The 18,926-nt window shown below is 39.0% G+C and overlaps 3 protein-coding genes across 6 annotated transcripts; 2 read left to right on the forward strand and 1 right to left on the reverse strand.

Moving 5' to 3' along the window:
* Positions 1 to 570: 570 nt before the first annotated feature.
* On the forward strand, positions 571 to 6,295 carry LOC145460680 (hsp70/Hsp90 co-chaperone CNS1 homolog). Its single transcript, XM_081445565.1, has 4 exons — positions 571 to 624; positions 1,721 to 1,788; positions 2,992 to 3,313; positions 5,483 to 6,295. The coding sequence occupies exons 1-3, from the start codon at positions 606 to 608 to the stop codon at positions 3,142 to 3,144; spliced, it is 240 nt and encodes a 79-aa protein (XP_081301691.1). The 5' UTR covers positions 571 to 605; the 3' UTR covers positions 3,145 to 3,313; positions 5,483 to 6,295.
* Positions 6,296 to 6,950: 655 nt separating this feature from the next.
* Positions 6,951 to 11,224, forward strand: LOC145502131 (tetratricopeptide repeat protein 28-like; the record flags this gene model as incomplete). Its single annotated transcript, XM_081481406.1, has 2 exons — positions 6,951 to 8,986; positions 9,549 to 11,224. Coding segments are annotated over 2 exons (2,091 nt in total), but the record flags the coding sequence as incomplete, so codon positions are not given.
* A 114-nt stretch (positions 11,225 to 11,338) lies between these two features.
* Positions 11,339 to 18,859, reverse strand: LOC145460510 (tRNA-dihydrouridine(20a/20b) synthase [NAD(P)+]-like). 4 transcript variants are annotated; one of them, XM_081445350.1, is made up of 11 exons: positions 18,741 to 18,859; positions 17,104 to 17,130; positions 16,625 to 16,719; positions 15,880 to 15,955; positions 15,701 to 15,742; positions 15,052 to 15,186; positions 14,371 to 14,485; positions 13,568 to 13,661; positions 13,156 to 13,241; positions 12,050 to 12,137; positions 11,339 to 11,906 (listed from the first exon to the last, which is right to left on the reverse strand). In XM_081445350.1, exons 1-11 carry the CDS (start codon positions 18,857 to 18,859, stop codon positions 11,833 to 11,835), a joined length of 951 nt encoding a protein of 316 aa, XP_081301476.1. In that variant the 3' UTR covers positions 11,339 to 11,832. The 4 variants fall into 4 exon arrangements, with proteins under 4 accessions (XP_081301476.1, XP_081301480.1, XP_081301477.1 ...); XM_081445354.1 differs by having other exon boundaries at positions 16,625 to 17,152; positions 18,741 to 18,816; XM_081445351.1 differs by lacking the exon at positions 11,339 to 11,906 and having other exon boundaries at positions 12,050 to 12,582.
* Positions 18,860 to 18,926: the final 67 nt, after the last annotated feature.

An 18,926-nucleotide genomic window follows, 5' to 3' on the forward strand; every position in this document is an offset into this window, starting at 1 on the left:
ATAACTCAATTAATGTGACTAATTTTTCTTATATAATTTACTGGCCATCTCAAGATAACCATAACATAATCCAAGTTTGATCCTTCTGGTTAACTAACTTTTAACAGAGGACTAGCGGAAGTTCGTCTCACCCTTACGATATAAAGATATTTCTGAGAAAAATGAATTTCAAGAAATACTAAAGTAAGTATCTTATTTACATTTTCCGTTTATTTAGTATGTGGAGCTGCTCTGTTTAAAGAGTTTTACAAAGAGGAAGGTGACATTGAATACAGAAAGGGACAATACAACTACGCCATTGTCTGTTACACTGAAGGAATCAACAAAAACTGTAACGACGAAAACTTTGTCGACACTTCCAAAACCCTTAATGCAAAATTGTTCACAAACAGAGCTACAGTTCATCTACAGTTGGGTGAGAACTGTTCTGTGTTTTCTTTTGGCTGAGCTAATATTCATTAGCTCAGCATTGAACCTTTGGCTATAAAGATTTGTTTCTTTCCACGTTCAGTCGAAGCTCACTTGTTCAAAATATCGATCTGGCAGTAAATTATCAAGAAGCCATAAGTGATGCGGAGTCTGGAAGAGGGTTACAACCACGATACATGAAAGCAATAGAAACAGGTAACTGTCAGAACCATGTTTTAAAAACGTTTAAATTTGTCGATTTGGTTGATCACGGGAAGACAAGGGAAGACAAAGTTCCCACACTTGGACTGCCTGCTACTTTAAAAGTAACTGTTCATTAACACATTCTTTAGCTAACATAGAGTAAGAAACCCATTATCAAGGGCGGATACAGGATTTTTCAACGAGGGGGTGGACGGGGGGGGGGGGGGGGGCTGGTATCTTGGGGTTGCAGAATCAATGGGGCATGCCCCCAAATGTGGCAATTTGAGAATTACCCCTAATTGTAAACTTTTACACTAGAGATACTAGCAATGCCCCAAACTACAAATTACAATGAGATACTCAATAATTTTTAAACCTGTCCAGATTGTTTGCCTTTATTTCTTCCTAAATATTCACAATTCTTTTTCATTTGTTTTTGCTCCTCCAAATAGGGGATGGTTAGCCATCGAGTCAACCCACCCCCTCCCCTTCTTAAATCCGCCCCAGCATTATGGCAGAATTTTGCAACTGAAGTATTATTTGGTGGAAGAAGGCGTGATGTCTGTACCATAAGGAATACTTTCAGAAAACAGTTTAAGTGTTCCACTAAAAAATGAAGTAACTTTGCAAAATCCGAACGGTTTGAAATCTTTCTACAAAATTGCAAAAGTACGGTCATTTAACCATAGCGTCCATTCCTCAACAGTGTCGTAAATGATGGTGAAGTAGTAGACACAAAGCTTCGCTGCTGCCATTTTTAATTAATTGTTGTGAAAATTCTCAACTGATTAAGAAACAGAGAAATTTGCACATGGCACGGACAGTAAGATTTATTGAATATTGATAGTTACGGATGACCGATGGCGCCTTTTACTTCAAGTTTGATCTTATCATTTTCGACAAAAACATTTTAGCAAGTAAAACTATGTCTGGCATGTTTCGTTAATTGTGACGTGTAACTAAACTTTTCTTTTTTAATGAGACTCCGTGACCACGAAAACAACAAAATACACTCACATTCTGGGTAATGGCATGATACCCTGACACATTTACCTTGAATGTGAGATATATGGACGTTATGTCAACACCTTGTTCTTGGTATTTTTAGGAGCAAGAGCCTGTGTGAAGTTGATTCTCTATGAAAAAGCCATTACGTGGTGTGATGAAGGATTAGCAGTATCATTTGAATTTGGTTGTATTTTCATGGCCGAGTGCAAAGACTTTACAAAGCAAAGCATTAATGGTGGAGGGGAGTGTGGAGGGATGTAACGACAAGGTATTAGACAGTATAATAGGGAGCTTAAGCAAACCACGACGTCGACGGCAACGAGAACGTCACTAAACAAAAGATTTAATGAGCAAAACAATACCTGTGCACGTGCGTTATAAATCTTTGTACAATTTTTGCCGTCTTCTGCAAAACAACAACGTGAAATGACCAAGTTCTGCGTCGTCTACAGAACGTGGACGACGACGGCTAATTTTTCCTATTTTCATTTGAAATTGAACGCCCTCGTTGCATATTTAGCTTAAGCACGTTTTTAGAGCCATTGACGTACCGAACAGATCTAGACAATCGCAAATTTCGCCTGTAGAATATAAATTCAATTTTTTACTAGGCGTCGTCCTTGGCGGCGCCGTCGTCGTTGTTTAAGCTCCTTAATATCTGTTTCACTGCTGGTAAAAAAAAACAAAACAAAACAAACAAACAAAAGAACATTTCCCTTTAGATCTAGAGAAGGAAAAGACGCGTCATGATTGAGCTTTCTAAGTATAAAGCAAATAAAAGGTGTAGGTTAGGCTCGCCTTTAGCACGTTTTGGGAGTTACGTTTGCATGCAAGCTCACCTGGTTTGAAATTTAGCTTAGAGCCAGGTGGATATCTCAACTTTATTTTAAATTTAGCAAAAGCCGCATGATCTCTCATTAAAGTTATTTTGTATTGATTAATTTGAAGTATGTTTGTCTTCATTATCAGAAAACGCGAGAATCACCAGATATCAAGTTTTATGACCTTCAAGGCTCACTTTTGTTGTTTCGACAAATGCACTCTTTTACATATATATATGTACGCTTTTGAAAAGCCAACTATAAGATAAAGTCTATTGAGTAGGGAAAAAGACCATAAGTGACTGTAGGATTCATTTGGTTGTTTGAATCTGTATTCAGCCATTCTGTGCCCCTAGGACTGTACAACGAAACATTGTTTAAGTCCAAATGAAATATCTTCAGGAAAATGAAAGGTTATCAAGAAAAAATGTTTAGCTCATACGCTAAGTTTCAAGTTGCAATCTTGACCCAAAATGGATCAAAGGATTCCAAGGGTGGTGTCTACTGTCTGTACTTATGATCATAAGTTACATTTCTTAACTTACAAAAGATTGACCCCGAAAACAAGACGTTGCAGGAACTGAGAAGCATATCTCTGAAGGCAAAACATTCATGCATAAACAAAGTCGAGCACGCTTCGGAAACTGGGATCTTGGAAGATGGCAAGGTATGGTACCTTAGTAAAATTGAGTCACAGTGGTAGGTAAAGTCTGCATACGAGTCAATTGGCCCATCAGGCCGGAACTTATCCCAGTTTCTGTAGCATGAAGCCACTAGGAGTATTTCTACTCCCCCTGGATGGGATGCTAGTCCATAGCAGGGTTAATCCCAGGATTAAGTTCGCCAGTACTCATTTATACACTTAGGGGACCGTTCATTTTTTATAAGGTAGGGGGGGCTGGTGGGATTTGGGGGGGGGGGGCATGCGAAAAAAAATGGCTTTCGAGGGGGGGCCATCCCAAAAAAATAAGGGAAAAAGGGGGGGTCACGTGAAATATTTTAGTAAAACTTTAAAATGGCATAATGTCTGAATATCAAAAAAAATTACTATAGAATAAACATAGAAGGCAGGATACAAATTTATTACAAACTTTCCTTCTGCTTTAAAAAAACGTTTGGCGACAAAAAGCATTTGTAGATACTGAAACAAAGTGTTTAATACTGTTATTTTCGAATGCAACTTTCACTGGCACTCATCTTCATCTTCGCTGTCGTCGAGTTCTTCGTCGCCGCTTGTGCTGCTATGGGAGTCTCTTTCACCAATGCTGCAAGAAGCAGCAATGCTTTCCGTCAGAGTGTACTCTTCAGGGTACATGAAGGTGTAAACATAATCTCTGACTTCCTACTCAAGGTTAGTGGTGATTCTGCTTCTTGCAGCATTGGTGAAATAATTCCCTTCCAAGAGCTGTGCGACGTATGGCCCATCTCTTCTAAATAACGACGTGGCAACATCCTCAACTTTAATACACTCTTCCGGGACGGCCGCTCTAGGAGGGTACACAAGGCATTGTGGAAGATCATTTCCTAGCGGGTTTCCAACACAGATTCCATAAACTCGTTGGACGTTGTTTTCAGTCCGCTTCCTCTTTCTTTCATTTGACTTTCTGCGGTTTTCTTTTTTCCTTCTCCTTTTGTTGATGTGCTGTTTGAGTATGCCCTTGAATATGCTGTTATAATTGCTCTTCTTATTTTCTAGTACTTCCATGTCCTGCGTGACCTTCGTCAACTTAGCTTCTATACATTTGATCTGTTTTACATTAAAACTGTGGGCAAATTCTTCGCCCTGCTTTAAAGCAAGCCCATTGGACTGAAAGAGTGTGGAATCGTGTTCCTTTACATCTTTCAATTTGACATTCAACTTTTCCACCATTGCTCCGTGCTCTTTGATGGAGAAGTTCAGTTTTCTTCCATCACTGGGCTTCAACTGGTACCCTGGCATGGAAAACTCACTCGCCCTTTCTGAACAGCCATCCGCACTTAGAAAGATTGCTTCTTTTTCTTAAACCAGTTCCTGACCATTCTTGCCTACCGGAATACCACTACCTCTCCTACCAGAAGACCTCAAAAGAAGGGCGTGATCCAGATGACTGGCAACCAAGGGTCCAAGCGAAGAAAGAGCATGGAAGTGGCAGGCTGGTTTTATCTCACCCAAAGAGCGTTGCTCTATTTGCAGATAAGTTTATTATCAAATCAAAGGTTGTGCTGGATTATCTTCAGCATCTTGAAGTGCTGGAATTTAAAAGGAAAAAGAGAGCAGAAGAAAAAGCAAAGTTAAGTAGGGACGCAAAAGATAAATCATATGAGGATTATCCTTGGACTGAGTTGTGCGAAGATCTAACCAAGCTTAAAACGCTACGTGTTCCAGAACTAAACAAGTACTTGAACCACCTCGGGCTGAAGCAGCATTTGAAAAGCAGCAAGAGTGAGAAAGTAAAGGCAATTGTAAGACATTCATGCTTGCAGCAGAAGAGTCCTCTCAGAGCTGGCCAACCAACACTGAGAAATGCCAGGACATTGACACAAAATGACAACAGGGCAAGTGCTGACAGCAGTGAAACGGATGAAAGTGACAATGATGAGTATGACAGTGATGCCATTGACTCTGGGGGAGAAGATGACTCAAGTGACGTCATTCTTGCATTCATCAATTCAGATGAGGAAGATGCCAATGAGAGGCCAAATGCCACACGCTCAGGGCGAGCCATAACTAGGAGATCCGAAATTGACTTCTCTTTCTTTTGATTTGTTTTTTAAACAACAGCTCTCTGTAGTATAGGGATTGTAAATATTGTCTTCATAGTGAGCACAATAACGTGAAGTAGAGGGATAATAGAGTAATATTAAAAAAGTTGAAATCTAAATATTGTTTGTTCAATTTTTTTTTTTTGGGGGGGGGGTCATCCCAAAAAATAACCGCTATAAGGGGGGGCCATGTGAAAAAATTGGTAAGCTGAGGGGGGGTCATGTGATTTTTAAATGGTGCTTCCCAAATCCCACCAGCCCCCCCTCCCTCATAAAAAATGAACGGTCCCTAGGCAGAGAGAGTAAAGTGTCTTGCTCAAGAACACAACACAATGTCCTCGACCAGGGCTCAAGTAACACTGATACAGGGCTTCAAATAATAGAGAACAAAAAATGATGTCACTTAATTGAGAGCTTGATAAGTACTATTTGGATGTTTTTCATTACAGTTACAAGCTGCCATTTAGATTGAATTTTATTTCCTTTTTAATGCACAGCAGTGATAAAACTAAACCACGAATTATTATTAATTCTTTACTCAGACAAATCAACAGAATGCTTCTTTAGAGATCTCGCCACTGATGGCCAGTAATTTATTGGACACTGTGAGCATGAGTGATGTCATACCTCCTCCCGCTCAAACACTGGACTTTGATGACGACACATTACACATTAACGACACATTAACTTGAAAGGTCAAAAGTACTTCTGTAAATAGCAGCTAATAACTGAATCTCGGCTTAAATATATGTTTTGTTATTCGGAATGGTCAGTTGTTTTCTCAACTTGACTTAATTATGGTCATTGATATGTTTTCTGACAGCGGATAACAATACTAAAGAACACATTTTGAAAGCTTCTCAAGACGACATTAACTTTTGATCCCGTAGGTTAAGATATTTCAATAACAGAAAGTTTCGTGAAAGGCAAAGACTAAATTTGTCTCATTTTGATTCTGAACCAATTAGCAATTGCAGATGTTTACAACAAAGAAGGTGGTAAGGAATACAGGAAGGGAGAGTATGTCAATGCCAATGATTTTTACACTGAAGGAATCAAAATAGGCTGTCAGGATAAAAACTTGAGCACCATATTGTACACAAACAGAGCGACAGTCCAGTTCCAATTGGGTGAGAATTTGCATTTTTAACAGATTCATTCTTCTCAGAGTTAGAAGTTCTGTTTTACTTCTAAATGTTTATTTACACTGTAGGTTGTTGTTGTTGTTGTTTTTTAATAATTTTACTAACAGGAAATTATCATGATGTGAAGTATATATGAAATAATTCATATTTGAACTGCGGTCATAGATGAAAGTGAAGAATGATCATCGCAGTAAATTTTTCCAATTTAAGCAATTGGAAAGAAGAAGCCTGAAAAAACAGGGCTTCAACGGGATTCGAACCCGTGACCTCCGCGATACCGGTGCGATGCTCTACCAACTGAGCTATGAAGCCACACATTGGGAGCGAGGTCAATTAATTGAGTTGATATCTTCCCGTGAGGAGTGAAATGATGTAAAGTATATATGAAATAATTCATATTTGAACTGCGGTCATAGATGAAAGTGAAGAATGATCATCGCAGTAAATTTTTCCAATCAGTTAAGCAATTGGAAAGAAGAAGCCGGAAAGCGAGGTCAATTAATTGAGTTCAATCGTTGAAGCCCTGATTTTTTCAGGCTTCTTCTTTCCAATTGCTTAAATTGGAAAAATTTACTGCGATGATCATACAAAAGTGTATTGTAGTCTTGGAAGTAAATAATTTAATGCTGGCGATTACAAGAAAGCTTTCGAGTGCTGGGAGCGTCATCTTAATATTGCCAAGGAGGTTGGAGATGAAGGACAGCAAGCGCGTGCATATGGTAATCTTGGTCTCGTTCATTTCCAGCTGGGTAATTTGAAGACAGCCATGGAGTATCATCAGCAATGTCTTCGTCTCGCCAAGGATCTTGGAGATAAAGGAGCACAGGGATTTGTGTATGGTTATCTTGGTGACATTCATCGCTCTCTCGGTAATTTGAAGACAGCCATGGAGTACCACCAGCAATGTCTTAGTACTGCCAAGGATGTTGGAGATAAAGGAGCACAGGGACAGGCATATGGTGATCTTGGCAACATTCATTACTTTCTTGGTGGTTTGGAAAAAGCCAAGGAGTGCTACCAACAATGTCTTAGTATTGCCAAGGATGTTGAAGATAGAGCTGAGGAAGCACGTGTATACTGTAATCTGGGTAACATTTATTCCCGTCAAGGTGATTTGAACACTGCCCTGGAGTACTACCAGCAATTTCTCAGTATTTCCAAGGACTCTGGACAAAAAGGTCGTCAAGCACTTGCGTACCTTAACCTTGCCAGACTCTACATACAGTTCGATGATTTTTCAGAAGCCGAAGATTGTTTGAAATCCAGTGTGGACGTGTACGATAACATCAGAGATCTTCTTCATTCGCGAGATGACTGCAAAATAAGTGTCCGGAATGAGCATAGAAATGCTTACAATGGATTATGGGCCATTCAGTTATACCGAAACAAGATTATTGAAGCTCTTTCTTCAGCTGAGCGAGGACGTGCACAAGCCTTGATGGATCTTCTGAAATCAAAGTATGACTTGGAAGTGGCCCAGTCCTCATGGTCAGCCGAGAACACTGAATCAATTTTTGACATTTTACGCTACCTTCCGTCACAGACGGTTTTTCTAGCTATTTTGGAGAGCTATATCAATTTCTGGGTGCTAGAGGAAGGAAAAAAAATTCTTTTCAGGCAAACAAAATTAGATGGAAACACATTCCAAGAAAAAGGAATTATCTTCGTGCAGTCTTGGATTGAGGGAGTTTGCCAAAAGCTGAGAAGTGTTAAATGCGAGGATCGTTGCTTGGATGGCCCAACAGATGACGAGGGGCCTGTTCAGAGATCTCAAGAGACAGGATCATTAGATGGCAAGAAAGAAGCTTTAAAGGAACTGTATAATAAGTTCATTGGCCCAATTGCAGACTTATTACATGGTGATGAAATCACCATCGTCCCTGATGGTCCCTTGGCATTTATTCCTTTTTCCGCAGTCATCAACCAACATTCCAGGTACCTTTCTGACACCTTCAGAATTCGACTGATTCCTTCGTTGACCAGTGTGAAGCTGATGGCGGAGTGTCCTGAGAGCTACCACAGTAAGACTGGAGCGCTGCTTGTTGGAGGTCCGAGGGTGGGTGTCCCAGTCGTCATAAACGGCAGATTCACTAAACTACCGTCACTCCCCTGGGCCAAAAAGGAAGTGGAAATGATCGGTGCGATTCTCAGTACTAAGCCTCTTACAGGAGAAAGCGCAACAAAGGCCGCAGTGTTGAGCCGAACAAACTCAGTTGCATTAGTCCACATTGCAGCACATGGTTTTCCTGGAACTGGTGAGATTATTTTGTCTCCTGATCCGGCGTCCTCGTCGGGAGACTTTCTTCTGACGATGAAAGACCTTTTGGATTCAAACTTGCGAGCACGACTGGTTGTCTTGAGCTGTTGCCACACCGGCCGAGGGGAAATTAAGGCTGAAGGTGTGGTTGGTATTGCACGTGCCTTTTTAGGAGCTGGTGCTCGTTCCGTAGTCGTGACATTGTGGGCGATCGATGACAAAGCAACTGAAGAGTTCATGAAACACTTCTACAAACATCTGTCTGAAGGCCAACGCGTCAGCAAGTGTCTCCACCAAGCCAGGAAGCATCTGCGAGAATCCGACGACTTCAATGACGTGAGGTGCTGGGCTCCGTTTGTACTTATTGGAGATGACGTCACAATCAATTTTAACGAAATCAGGTGGGGATCTTACTTGAAAATGATTATTTATTTTTCAAAACACTGCCGTAAAATCACACCTATAGTGAGACGAAATTGTTTGAAAAGTGTACCTGAATGGAGGCACTAAAATATGCATTTTAGAAATGTGCAGATTGGTAGCCATCAAATTAAGTTTAAAAGTTTCAAATTAAGTTCAAGATGCCAATAAAAAGTGGTTAAAGCGGAGACACGTACGTTACCAGCAGAGGACATAAGAATCAAACCTGACACACTTACAGTACCGGTCAAAGGGATTGCAGCATTACACGCGCGTAAAGCGCGTGTACTACACGCACATTACACGCAGTGTCCACGCACCTTACACGTAGTGTCCATGAATACTACACGCAGACTACACGCATTTTACGCGCGTGCAGGTGCTGCAATCCCTTTGACCAGTACTGTACTGTGTTGGCTTTCGTTTTCGTTCCCCCTAGCTTATTTCTTGTTCTTTTGAATTGTTGGGATAAAGTAACTTATTTCTGATTACGAAAAAAAAAAGTACATTAAAAGGCGCAAATTTCTTGTCTTGTCTTAGTAGGATGACAGCCTCAGTCGAAGAAGCGTCGTCTTTTGATTCCTCTTGTGATGTTTGAGCCATGTAAGAAAACCTCCTCCACGATGGTGAGTTGACTCAGTTTGCTCTTCTTACATTCAAGCTTTGATTTTCTTTCAGGTGACATTTAAAAGGAAAAGGTTTATTTTCGGTTCACTTTTGTAAAAGCCACCATGCATGCTCATGAGTTTTGTATTCCAGTGATCGTTGTAAAAGTTTGCAACCTTTGACGTTCGACTGTGTTTCCGATTGCTGTTGAAGATCATGTGGCAATGGCTTGTGTTAACCTTACACTGTTTTATTTCTTAGTTTGCAAGTTGAGTGATTCTGCTCTGCTTCATTTATTCTTATCTTTTTTTTCTTAGTGCAAGACGTTTGTCATCAACTTGGAAGTTAACTTCTCATAAAGTGGTTGCATCCATACCAGACAAAGTTAAAAGGAGCAATGCTTCCCGCGATTTTAAATTTCTTGTAAATATCGCGCTTATCATAAAAATGTTGGATGTGTTAGAAGAAAAAATGAGCTATTTAGATATTTAGGTTCACATTTCATGTTATTGTCCAAACGTATTTCCCTACTTTTAGGAAGAATACAGTGACAGTGTTGGAATGTACAATAGTTTAATTAATGTCAAACTTTTTAAATATAAAGGCGATATGAAAATCAAGCCATGTTGCCATTACTTTGTTTCAAAAGCCGTTTTTCGAAAAAGTGGTATTCCCTCGGGAATAATATATTCTCTACTTAAACTTAACCTTTTGCGACGATGGTTTTACATGTAAATTGTTGTTGGACCATGTTTTATAATAATCCAGAGAACTAAGTATTCTCGCATTTCAAGTTGAAACGTTTTACAGAGATGACGATTTTCAATACTCGATGAAATTTCCAATATATCCGATTAGGACTTTGCGCCCATAATAGAACCCTTTCCGTAAGTTGAGATAAAAAGTTTCCATTGTTAGCTTTCTGCATAAGTATTCTAGATTGCTCAATTTTGACATGATAATTACATGTAAATACTTCTGATTTTGCCTAAAAAAAAAATTAACTTTGTCATCGGTAGCGAGGCATTTGGTGAGGCTTTATCGTAATTACAAAACAGTTTATTGTGTTCAGAAAATAAACAAGTCTCACTGAAGCAGCTTTATCATGAATGTCTCCAAAAATGAAAACAAGAGTAATCACAGGCGATTAATCAGTGTAATTACAAATAGTGTATTAATAAACCAATCAGATCACCGTATAGCAATAGTTTTTTTGGTGAATGGCGACACTAAGGTCAGGCCAACACTTGATTGTCTCCTGGAGGACCAGGCTGACTTTAATTTTTGTATTTTTTACAGTTTTGACTTTGTATAACCAGTTATAGAGATGAACAATTTTTAAGTCTTACAGTTTATAAAATAAAGTAAATGAAAATGTCAAACCTATTAACAGTGCTGTTATTTGAAGTGCTTGCTGCTCAAGTAATTGCCTAAAGAGAGGCAATTTTAGAAAACCAGGTGTAATAAGGCACACTCTAAAAGCCGTACTTCTATTAAACAAAAAGATTATGAGCTCGAGATTTCTATCGCATGATAGTTGACGAAGGTGCAACCCAAGTCAACTATCATGCATAGAAATCAAGAGCGAATAATCTTATTGTTTTAGTATGAATCTACTAGTCGTTCAAACCTAAACCAGCCAGCAAAAACTTAATAAGGCTTACGGTTACCACCTGCTTATCATTTCATTTCCAGTTTAAAACTGTGGGTACATCATAAATGCTAAATTTATTTTTTTTCTATACATCTTACCCAAACAACCTTGTTGGATTACCCTAATAAGATTCTACTGAAATGCCCCAACCTCAAGAGGCTTTAATTAACACAAAAATACTCTTGCAAGACCTGCGTGCCTATGTTTCACGTATTCATGGCAAATCAAGAGTCCCTGTTCCTTCACATCGTGACCCAAGCATGAGGTAGTGCTAATATCATGAAGCTGTTGTGTCAAAATGTTGTCAAAGCCATACCCTATTGTTTGTGAGGCAAATTCTTTTTCCAAAACCCAAGACGTAGCAACTTCAAGGAAATGGGTTTGCAATGAAACTCATCACTGTCAGCAATATGTAAAGGTGACTCATAGCGTGACAGCATCGACGCAGGACTTTCGTGATCATATTCTGACAGTAATGTCTATTCAGATCAGTCACCATTTTGTTCTTATATCCTTGCCACTGCATCAGTCATCAGGAAACTGTAGTAGAAACTTTCTGTTGCTGTTCTAAAGGTTGTAATGCTCGTTAAGATAATCTAATACTGCCGCTGTGCTTTTAAGCTCACTGAACACTCTCCTGTCTGTTAAGAAAAACGAAAAAACACAACCACAAATGAAATGTGTATTGTAGAGCAGTTTTCACTTCAATCGGTGTCATTGTCATATTATGCAAATGTCTACAGAGTAGATAATTATGCAGTATGTCTCGGTGCTTTTTTCTAACCTGCTTTAGTGGTGACTTTTTCCAACATGTACATCAAATGATGGTGAAAGCAGGAAAATGGAGTACCAAGAGAAAGAGCAATATTTACCTGCAATGTTACAGTAAACAGCAAACAATATGTTAAAGTAAAAAAGAATTCGTCAGAAATCAAGCTTTTTTATCCTTCTACTGTGCAAAAAAATAACTAACAAGAATTCTTCATCTCACATATTGTTTAACAGAGGGCAGCTAAGAAAGGTGCAACGTATCTAACTTATAATGGGCTGATTTAGCAACAGAACGGGAACGTCAGATGACCACTACAGGGCACGCGGAATAACCTGGATTCTGTTCTGATTTGACCATATTTGGGTATTTGTACTGCACGTGCTGTCGTCAAGCGATGTTCCCGTTCTCTTGCTAAATCAGCCTAATGTCCTGCACACCTCCTGTACTCCCAGGGGGGCTCCCACATGAAAAGGTCGGGGATACTTGTCGGTAACGGAGACCAATGTGGGCGTGGCTTGAGCTTTCTTGACCCCTAAAAGATACCACTTAAAACGAAATAGGCTCAATTAGCGGCCACTGTTCCAGAAAGAAGCCCATGCTAATAGACTAGACTCGAGAAACCAGCAGAAATCGAGTCAAAAATGGAAACAAGTACATTTCATTTATTATAATTTCTTGGAGTGCACCCTAAAAAAATACTTTGACATGTAAAAATAGTGGCGTTTCGTCATTATCACCCTATACGAAACCAGAATCCTTGATTTAAGCCCCTTAGCGAGACAACAAGCATCCTTAACCTTTTCACATGAGAATCCAACCCCTGGGCCTGTACTGCTCATTAAGCTTTTTGTTTAGCAACCTTCTCATAGGTGTAGACTTTGTCCATGCGGTTCACAAACCAGCTCCTTAACAACATACAAATGTATGCCATCCTGTGCAAAGAACAGAGATGGATGGCTTGACTTTTTTGACTGCATTAAGCTGGTTCAGTGAGCTTTCAGAACAGCTGAGTAACAATGTCAAAATTCTCACAAGGTAAATTAAATGACATGGACGTATAAAACATTTGACCAGATGTATGAATATTTGAATAGCTCCATCCAATCTCTAAAACTTACCCAATCTGTCACACACTGCAGGGGGGTACAGTCATATCCTGCATACATGGCTGGGTTGTTTAATATTCCCCTGGCAGCCATGACACCTGTAGTTAGTTTCATACAAAAGCACAAGAACAACATGTCAATGTACAGTTATTTTCATACAACAGAGTGAGAAAACAGACTTGGGCCTGCAATGCATATATTAAAGATCCTTTGACACTAAATGTACTAGATATTTGATATGAAATAATACTAAATTACTGATAAAATTAACTAGCATGGTACATATAGGTCCAAAATGCTCTCACAGAGCTAACTAGTTTAAACACCCACTAAAATTAAGTCATATGCGACTTGTGCTTACATTCATCAACTCTCATGCAAATGCCTGTACATCAGTCTTTCCAAAAAGTGCAAAACAGTTTACCATTGACTCCAGTTACTTGATGGACAGTTCTGACATCGGATTCACACTTGATGTCCCCATTGGCCACGACAGGGATGGATAAACTTTCTTTAACCTGCAATGAGGACACAGGATAGTTTTTTAAGCTCAGTAAGATGTAGAGAAGGTTAGTCAAAGAATAACACACACAGATTTGGTACGAACTTGTAACAACCACCTTGTAAAGCATAATTACAAGTACATTAAAGTACTACTTGATAGCTTTCATTTGAATAGTCACACACTAGGGCTCCAACCATAGGCTTACAAGATAGAACCACATTGTGCAGCATACATGAAAATTCTAATTTGCTACATGAATGAACAAGATTGTGACAGTCAGCAAAAATTTTCCAAGCCAGATATGCAAGTTCCCTATGGACCCTTCAGTGGTTCTTACACCCTCACCCCCCCCCCCCCCCAACTCCTCTCCACCCTAGAAAATATTAATAATTATTATTATTAATCAAAATGACCGAGAAAATTACTTCATTGTGATTAGCTGAGTGCAGCCAATTTATCTTTAGTTTCCAATTTACATTACAGGCATGTTCATAATTTCCTTGGTCATCTTTTGAGTAATTGTATAGAAGCCCATTGACAAGTAATTAAGGATTTACACTACTTGTGATGTTTGAAATCCTTTCAAATTGCATTAGCCTAAAAGGCTCATGCAATTTTCAAAGAATTCTCAAATACATGTACCACTTGACGTGTAAATCATTGATAAATTAAAATTGCACTCCCATTCATGCAATTATGCATACTTATTTTCTATTCAATACCAGTCTAATAGTGTCCCAGTTGGCTGGTTCACCTCTCTGTTTGGTTGTTCTACCGTGTACAGTTATCCAGGCCACACCAGCCTTTTCAGCTTGTTGACAAAGCTGAACTGTTTTCCTGACAAAGATAACAAAACAAAATGTCAAGCCTGTATATTTTGCCGAGAAATGTTACTCTGCAGTAATTTTCTACATGCAGAAGGTTGGTACGAAACGTCTGTGTTTGAGACTAGTGGCCCATCATGCTGGAGCCCCACTTTCTGTAGCATTAAGGGACTAAGAATATTTCAACTATACTATACCCCTGAATGGTATGCTAGTCCATCACACGGCCACGTGCAGCATTAAATCTGCCAGTACCTATTTCTATACACCTTGTTAAAGAGAGGCACTGTGAGAGTAAAGTGTCTTGCCCAAAAACACAACATACACTGTACATGTAATGACCCTGGCAACTGCTGGAACACAAACTGATTGATCCTGAGTTCAACACATTAACCACTAGGCCACCACAACCTCCATGACCCAGCAGGCTTGAAATAAAATTCAAGCTATTTTAGCTGACCTGAGATTTAAAGGTAACCAAGAATTTCTTTAAAAGCTATTTTATGGTACAATTTCATTGTTCCCAGGGTCTCTCTTCTTTCCAAGATGAGAGACTCTGGGAATGAGGTTTCAGTGTACCTTGCATCGTCATGTATTCTGATCTTGATTGACACAGGCAGTCCTGGAACTCGCGACACAGTCTGTCTCACAATGTCCTTTATTAATGCTGGTGTTCTGATTAACTTGGCACCATACCCTTCTTGCATGGCCCACCTGGAATAAACAAAAAATATTCTAGGTACCATTCTGTAGACTTTGTCCGACATCATATTTACATGCATGGTGCTACAAGGATTGAAGACTGTTTTGCTATCAGTTTTAAAAAAAAAATACCAAACTACGTGGTTTCTTAAGCTTAGCAACACAGATTTACTTTCGAATTTATTTCTACAAAAGTTATCCTACCTGTGCATGTACCAGTAGGTAACCGCTTGCAAGAAAAACTGAACTTATGTCAACTATGCAGACAAGGTAGATATTAATAAATAAAATAACAAAGCCAATTATAATTCATGTCATACTGTAGGTGTGGCAAATAGTACCTAAGAAATCTTGAGTCTTGGAAACTTTAGATCTTATCTCAAAATCATAGAATCCTTACTGATGAGTTACAAAGTCTTGTTTTCGTAGCTTTCTTTAACTGAGTCTAAAATCGTTTTGGTGACTTATGAAATGGAATTTAACCATTATCTAATACCGTCTAATAATCTTAAATGTTCCAAATCACCTTTGAGGGCAGCCACAATTGAGGTCAACACCATCAACAAACCTAAGAGAAAAAGGAATTCATCATAAATAATAATTATATTATTTTAGGAATAAAGACTAGTGCTCAGGCTGAATATCTGATGGCTAATACAAGTACATGTTATAGCAGAGACTTAAGTTCAGATTTGTTCAACTCACGGTGATACAATTTCAGCAGCATCAGCAAATTCTTTTGGGTTGCTTGCAGCAAACTGAACAACCAATGGACGATCACCTACAAGTACAGATTGACATGATAAACATATTTCTAAGTTGAAAGAATATCCAACTCAATAATTTTGCAAATAAATGCTGAAAAAAGAGTTGTTGGTATTATGGTATTATATTCCTGTTTTCTATGAATAAATCCAATAATTTGTTTGTTTTTATCTCAGTTACAATATGTTTTGATGCCATCTCAGCCCAGCTAGGACATAAGGGGCCCTACAAACAATGATTACCAGTACATCAAGTTGTACATCTAACAAATATTAATAATTATTATTTAATAATGTCACTTTGACATTATTTTATTTTATTATATGACTGTGCCTCACAAGGACTGGGAACTATCAAATTCACCAATTTGATCGGCTAAAATGGATATTGACTGCAGCCTAGATTTTCCCATCTGGACTGGCATCTAGACTGGTTACATTTTGTGGTGAAAAAGTTGGAAACTAAAATTGCGCAAAAAGGAAGATGCCATTGTATGGGTCGTGTCAGTTCGTGCATATTGGACAACCCTCAGCTTAGTCAGTCTGTATGGGAGAATCTTGACTTTGGTCATGTGTACAGAACTCACTGTGTTCAGTCTGTACTGACACAAACTCGGTTAAGATTCTCCGATACAGACCTCCTGTTCCATTAATAAGAACTAAATAACTATAAAATATACATGTACCTGAATTAGTGGTAAATTCCATGTCTCTGGCTTTAACTGACTTAACAAATGAGTCAGAGATTATCATTGGAGTGTATGCCAAGTCACATCCATACCTGCATTCAATCAAATCAATAAATTTTAATGTTCATGAAATAACACCTGGAAATCAAGGCAAGATCAGCCCATTGACACTGCAGTTTAGACCACTTCCAACAATGACATGATGTACAGGTACATGATTCTGCAAAAACGAGAGACTCGCCAAGGAAAAATCTGCAGAGTGTAAACAGACAGTATATTGGGGTGCCAATACTATTTGATGGAGGGATAGACTGAAGGACTACCAGACTGACAGAAGGACGGACTATCGGATGGACAGCTGGATGGACAGACGGACACTGATACAAGAAATTTCGAAATTCAGACAAGCAACAACTGAACCCCTCCTGACAGGGCCTCATCCTAACTAGTTTTTCATCATATGTTTTTAAAGTTACCTTCTCACCAAGGACCGAAAAGGTAGCCTGAAACAGTACAGAAAAAAACCTGCATTTCATTAATAAGCTTATACAGTTGTATCTGACCTGAGGAATTCTTTATATCATACCGGAAACAACAATTGGCAAGTAGATTAAATCACAAAATTCAAAAGTTGTATTATGAGGAGAAGATAAAACATTTGATTATTTTCTCTTGAAAATCACCAGCATACCGCTGTTGTTTTGTAATTTAAAACCTCATAGGCCAAAGTTAAAATGTACTGCAGCTGAAATTATGCACAAGCTAATACTCATTATTAAATTCTCAGCCTCGGATAATGCAATTCTAGCTTTCTGATTGGTTCACTAGATCTCGGTTACCAGCCATTATACCTGCATTTGACCTTACATGGAAATGAAAGCGGCAAATGCCGCTTGGCATGAGCTTTTTTGTGGGAAGCAAAGTTTCTTTAACAAAATAATGGATGAAAAAAGCAGATTCGGTGAGCTATCTACAGAAGAAATACAGGAAATTATGTACAGTGTTGTCCCAGTAACAACAAAAAAGCCACAAAGTTTGAGATGATTTAAATAACGGTACGTATATGTTAAGTTTCCCTTAAAAGTTGCAAAATCAAATATGACTGTCAAAATTTTACGCATTCATGAAGATTATGTAACAAAAACAATGTTTACCATAACAGAATGGCTTGCTAGTCGTGGTGGCACCAAATTTTTGAAACCGATATAAGAAATGTCAAAAGAAGAGAGGACAACCTACAGAGGACAACCTAGTTTCATCTCAGTCTCTTTTTCGGCCGACGAGGACGAGAGAATCAATGACAGCTAGCGCCAGCAATTCTGTCCTTGTGAAAAACACCTCAAGGAGTTGAGTGTTTTGAGCTGAACCGGAGCAAGCCCGGTTCTTTACTTGCCACAAAAAACCATCAGGGTGGCCTTGAAGATTCTGAAGATGAATCTGATGCTAAGATAGTTTCTGTCCCTGACTCTGAATCTGGCCAACAATGAGCTGAGACCACACATACAGCTCGAAATGCCAAGGCTTTCAAAGCCAGGGAATCCGAAAGAAGTCTTGTCGAGAACAATTTTGGCACAACGTCTGTGTCACATGGCGATCAAAGTTTTCCGCAGCATTATTACAACGGCAATGTGCAGGTGCACAATCATTCGGCTCTTCTCCATGACTCGAACTTGAACGCTTTTCAAACTTTCTGACCAGGGTTATATCGCCTTCATTTGATGGACGTTCGTTGAATTCTAATTGATTGTAATTTCATTCAGCAAATTCGCTTGATTCGCTTTCAAATTTTTCATTCAACTAATTTTACAAACGGCGCGCATGTCATGTGATTTCCCACTTGTTGTTTTTGCCACATCGACTTCCGGTCGTTTTGCAAAATTAAAATCCAATAAAATTAAGCTATATTTCCAAGAATACAAACGCACCGAAGTTAATAAAACAATTATTCTATTCGCGCTTGTTGGATATGAGATTGGTTATAGCCAACTCGGCCCTACGGACCTCGTTGGCTATTTACCATCTCATATCCAACGCGCGCTCATGGAATAATTGTTAAGTATCAATGTTCAATACCTCATTTCAATTTTTCGCGAACTGAAGTTTAGCTACTTACTTTGAATACCTGACCATTGGCGCACATATCCGCACGATCTCTCGTTCCTCGAAGAGTTCTAAAGGCTTCTTAAAGTTAAAAACACTGTCTTCCTCACTTTCTTCATCTGCGTCCGCCATGATTACTATCACCCAGCTTGCACTTCGTGCATCGTAGATGTGCAGTTCTTATCGTAGTTTGAGCGTC

This window comes from Orbicella franksi, chromosome 11 (assembly GCF_964199315.1).
Source record: "Orbicella franksi chromosome 11, jaOrbFran1.1, whole genome shotgun sequence".
Taxonomy (NCBI): Eukaryota; Metazoa; Cnidaria; class Anthozoa; order Scleractinia; family Merulinidae; genus Orbicella; species Orbicella franksi.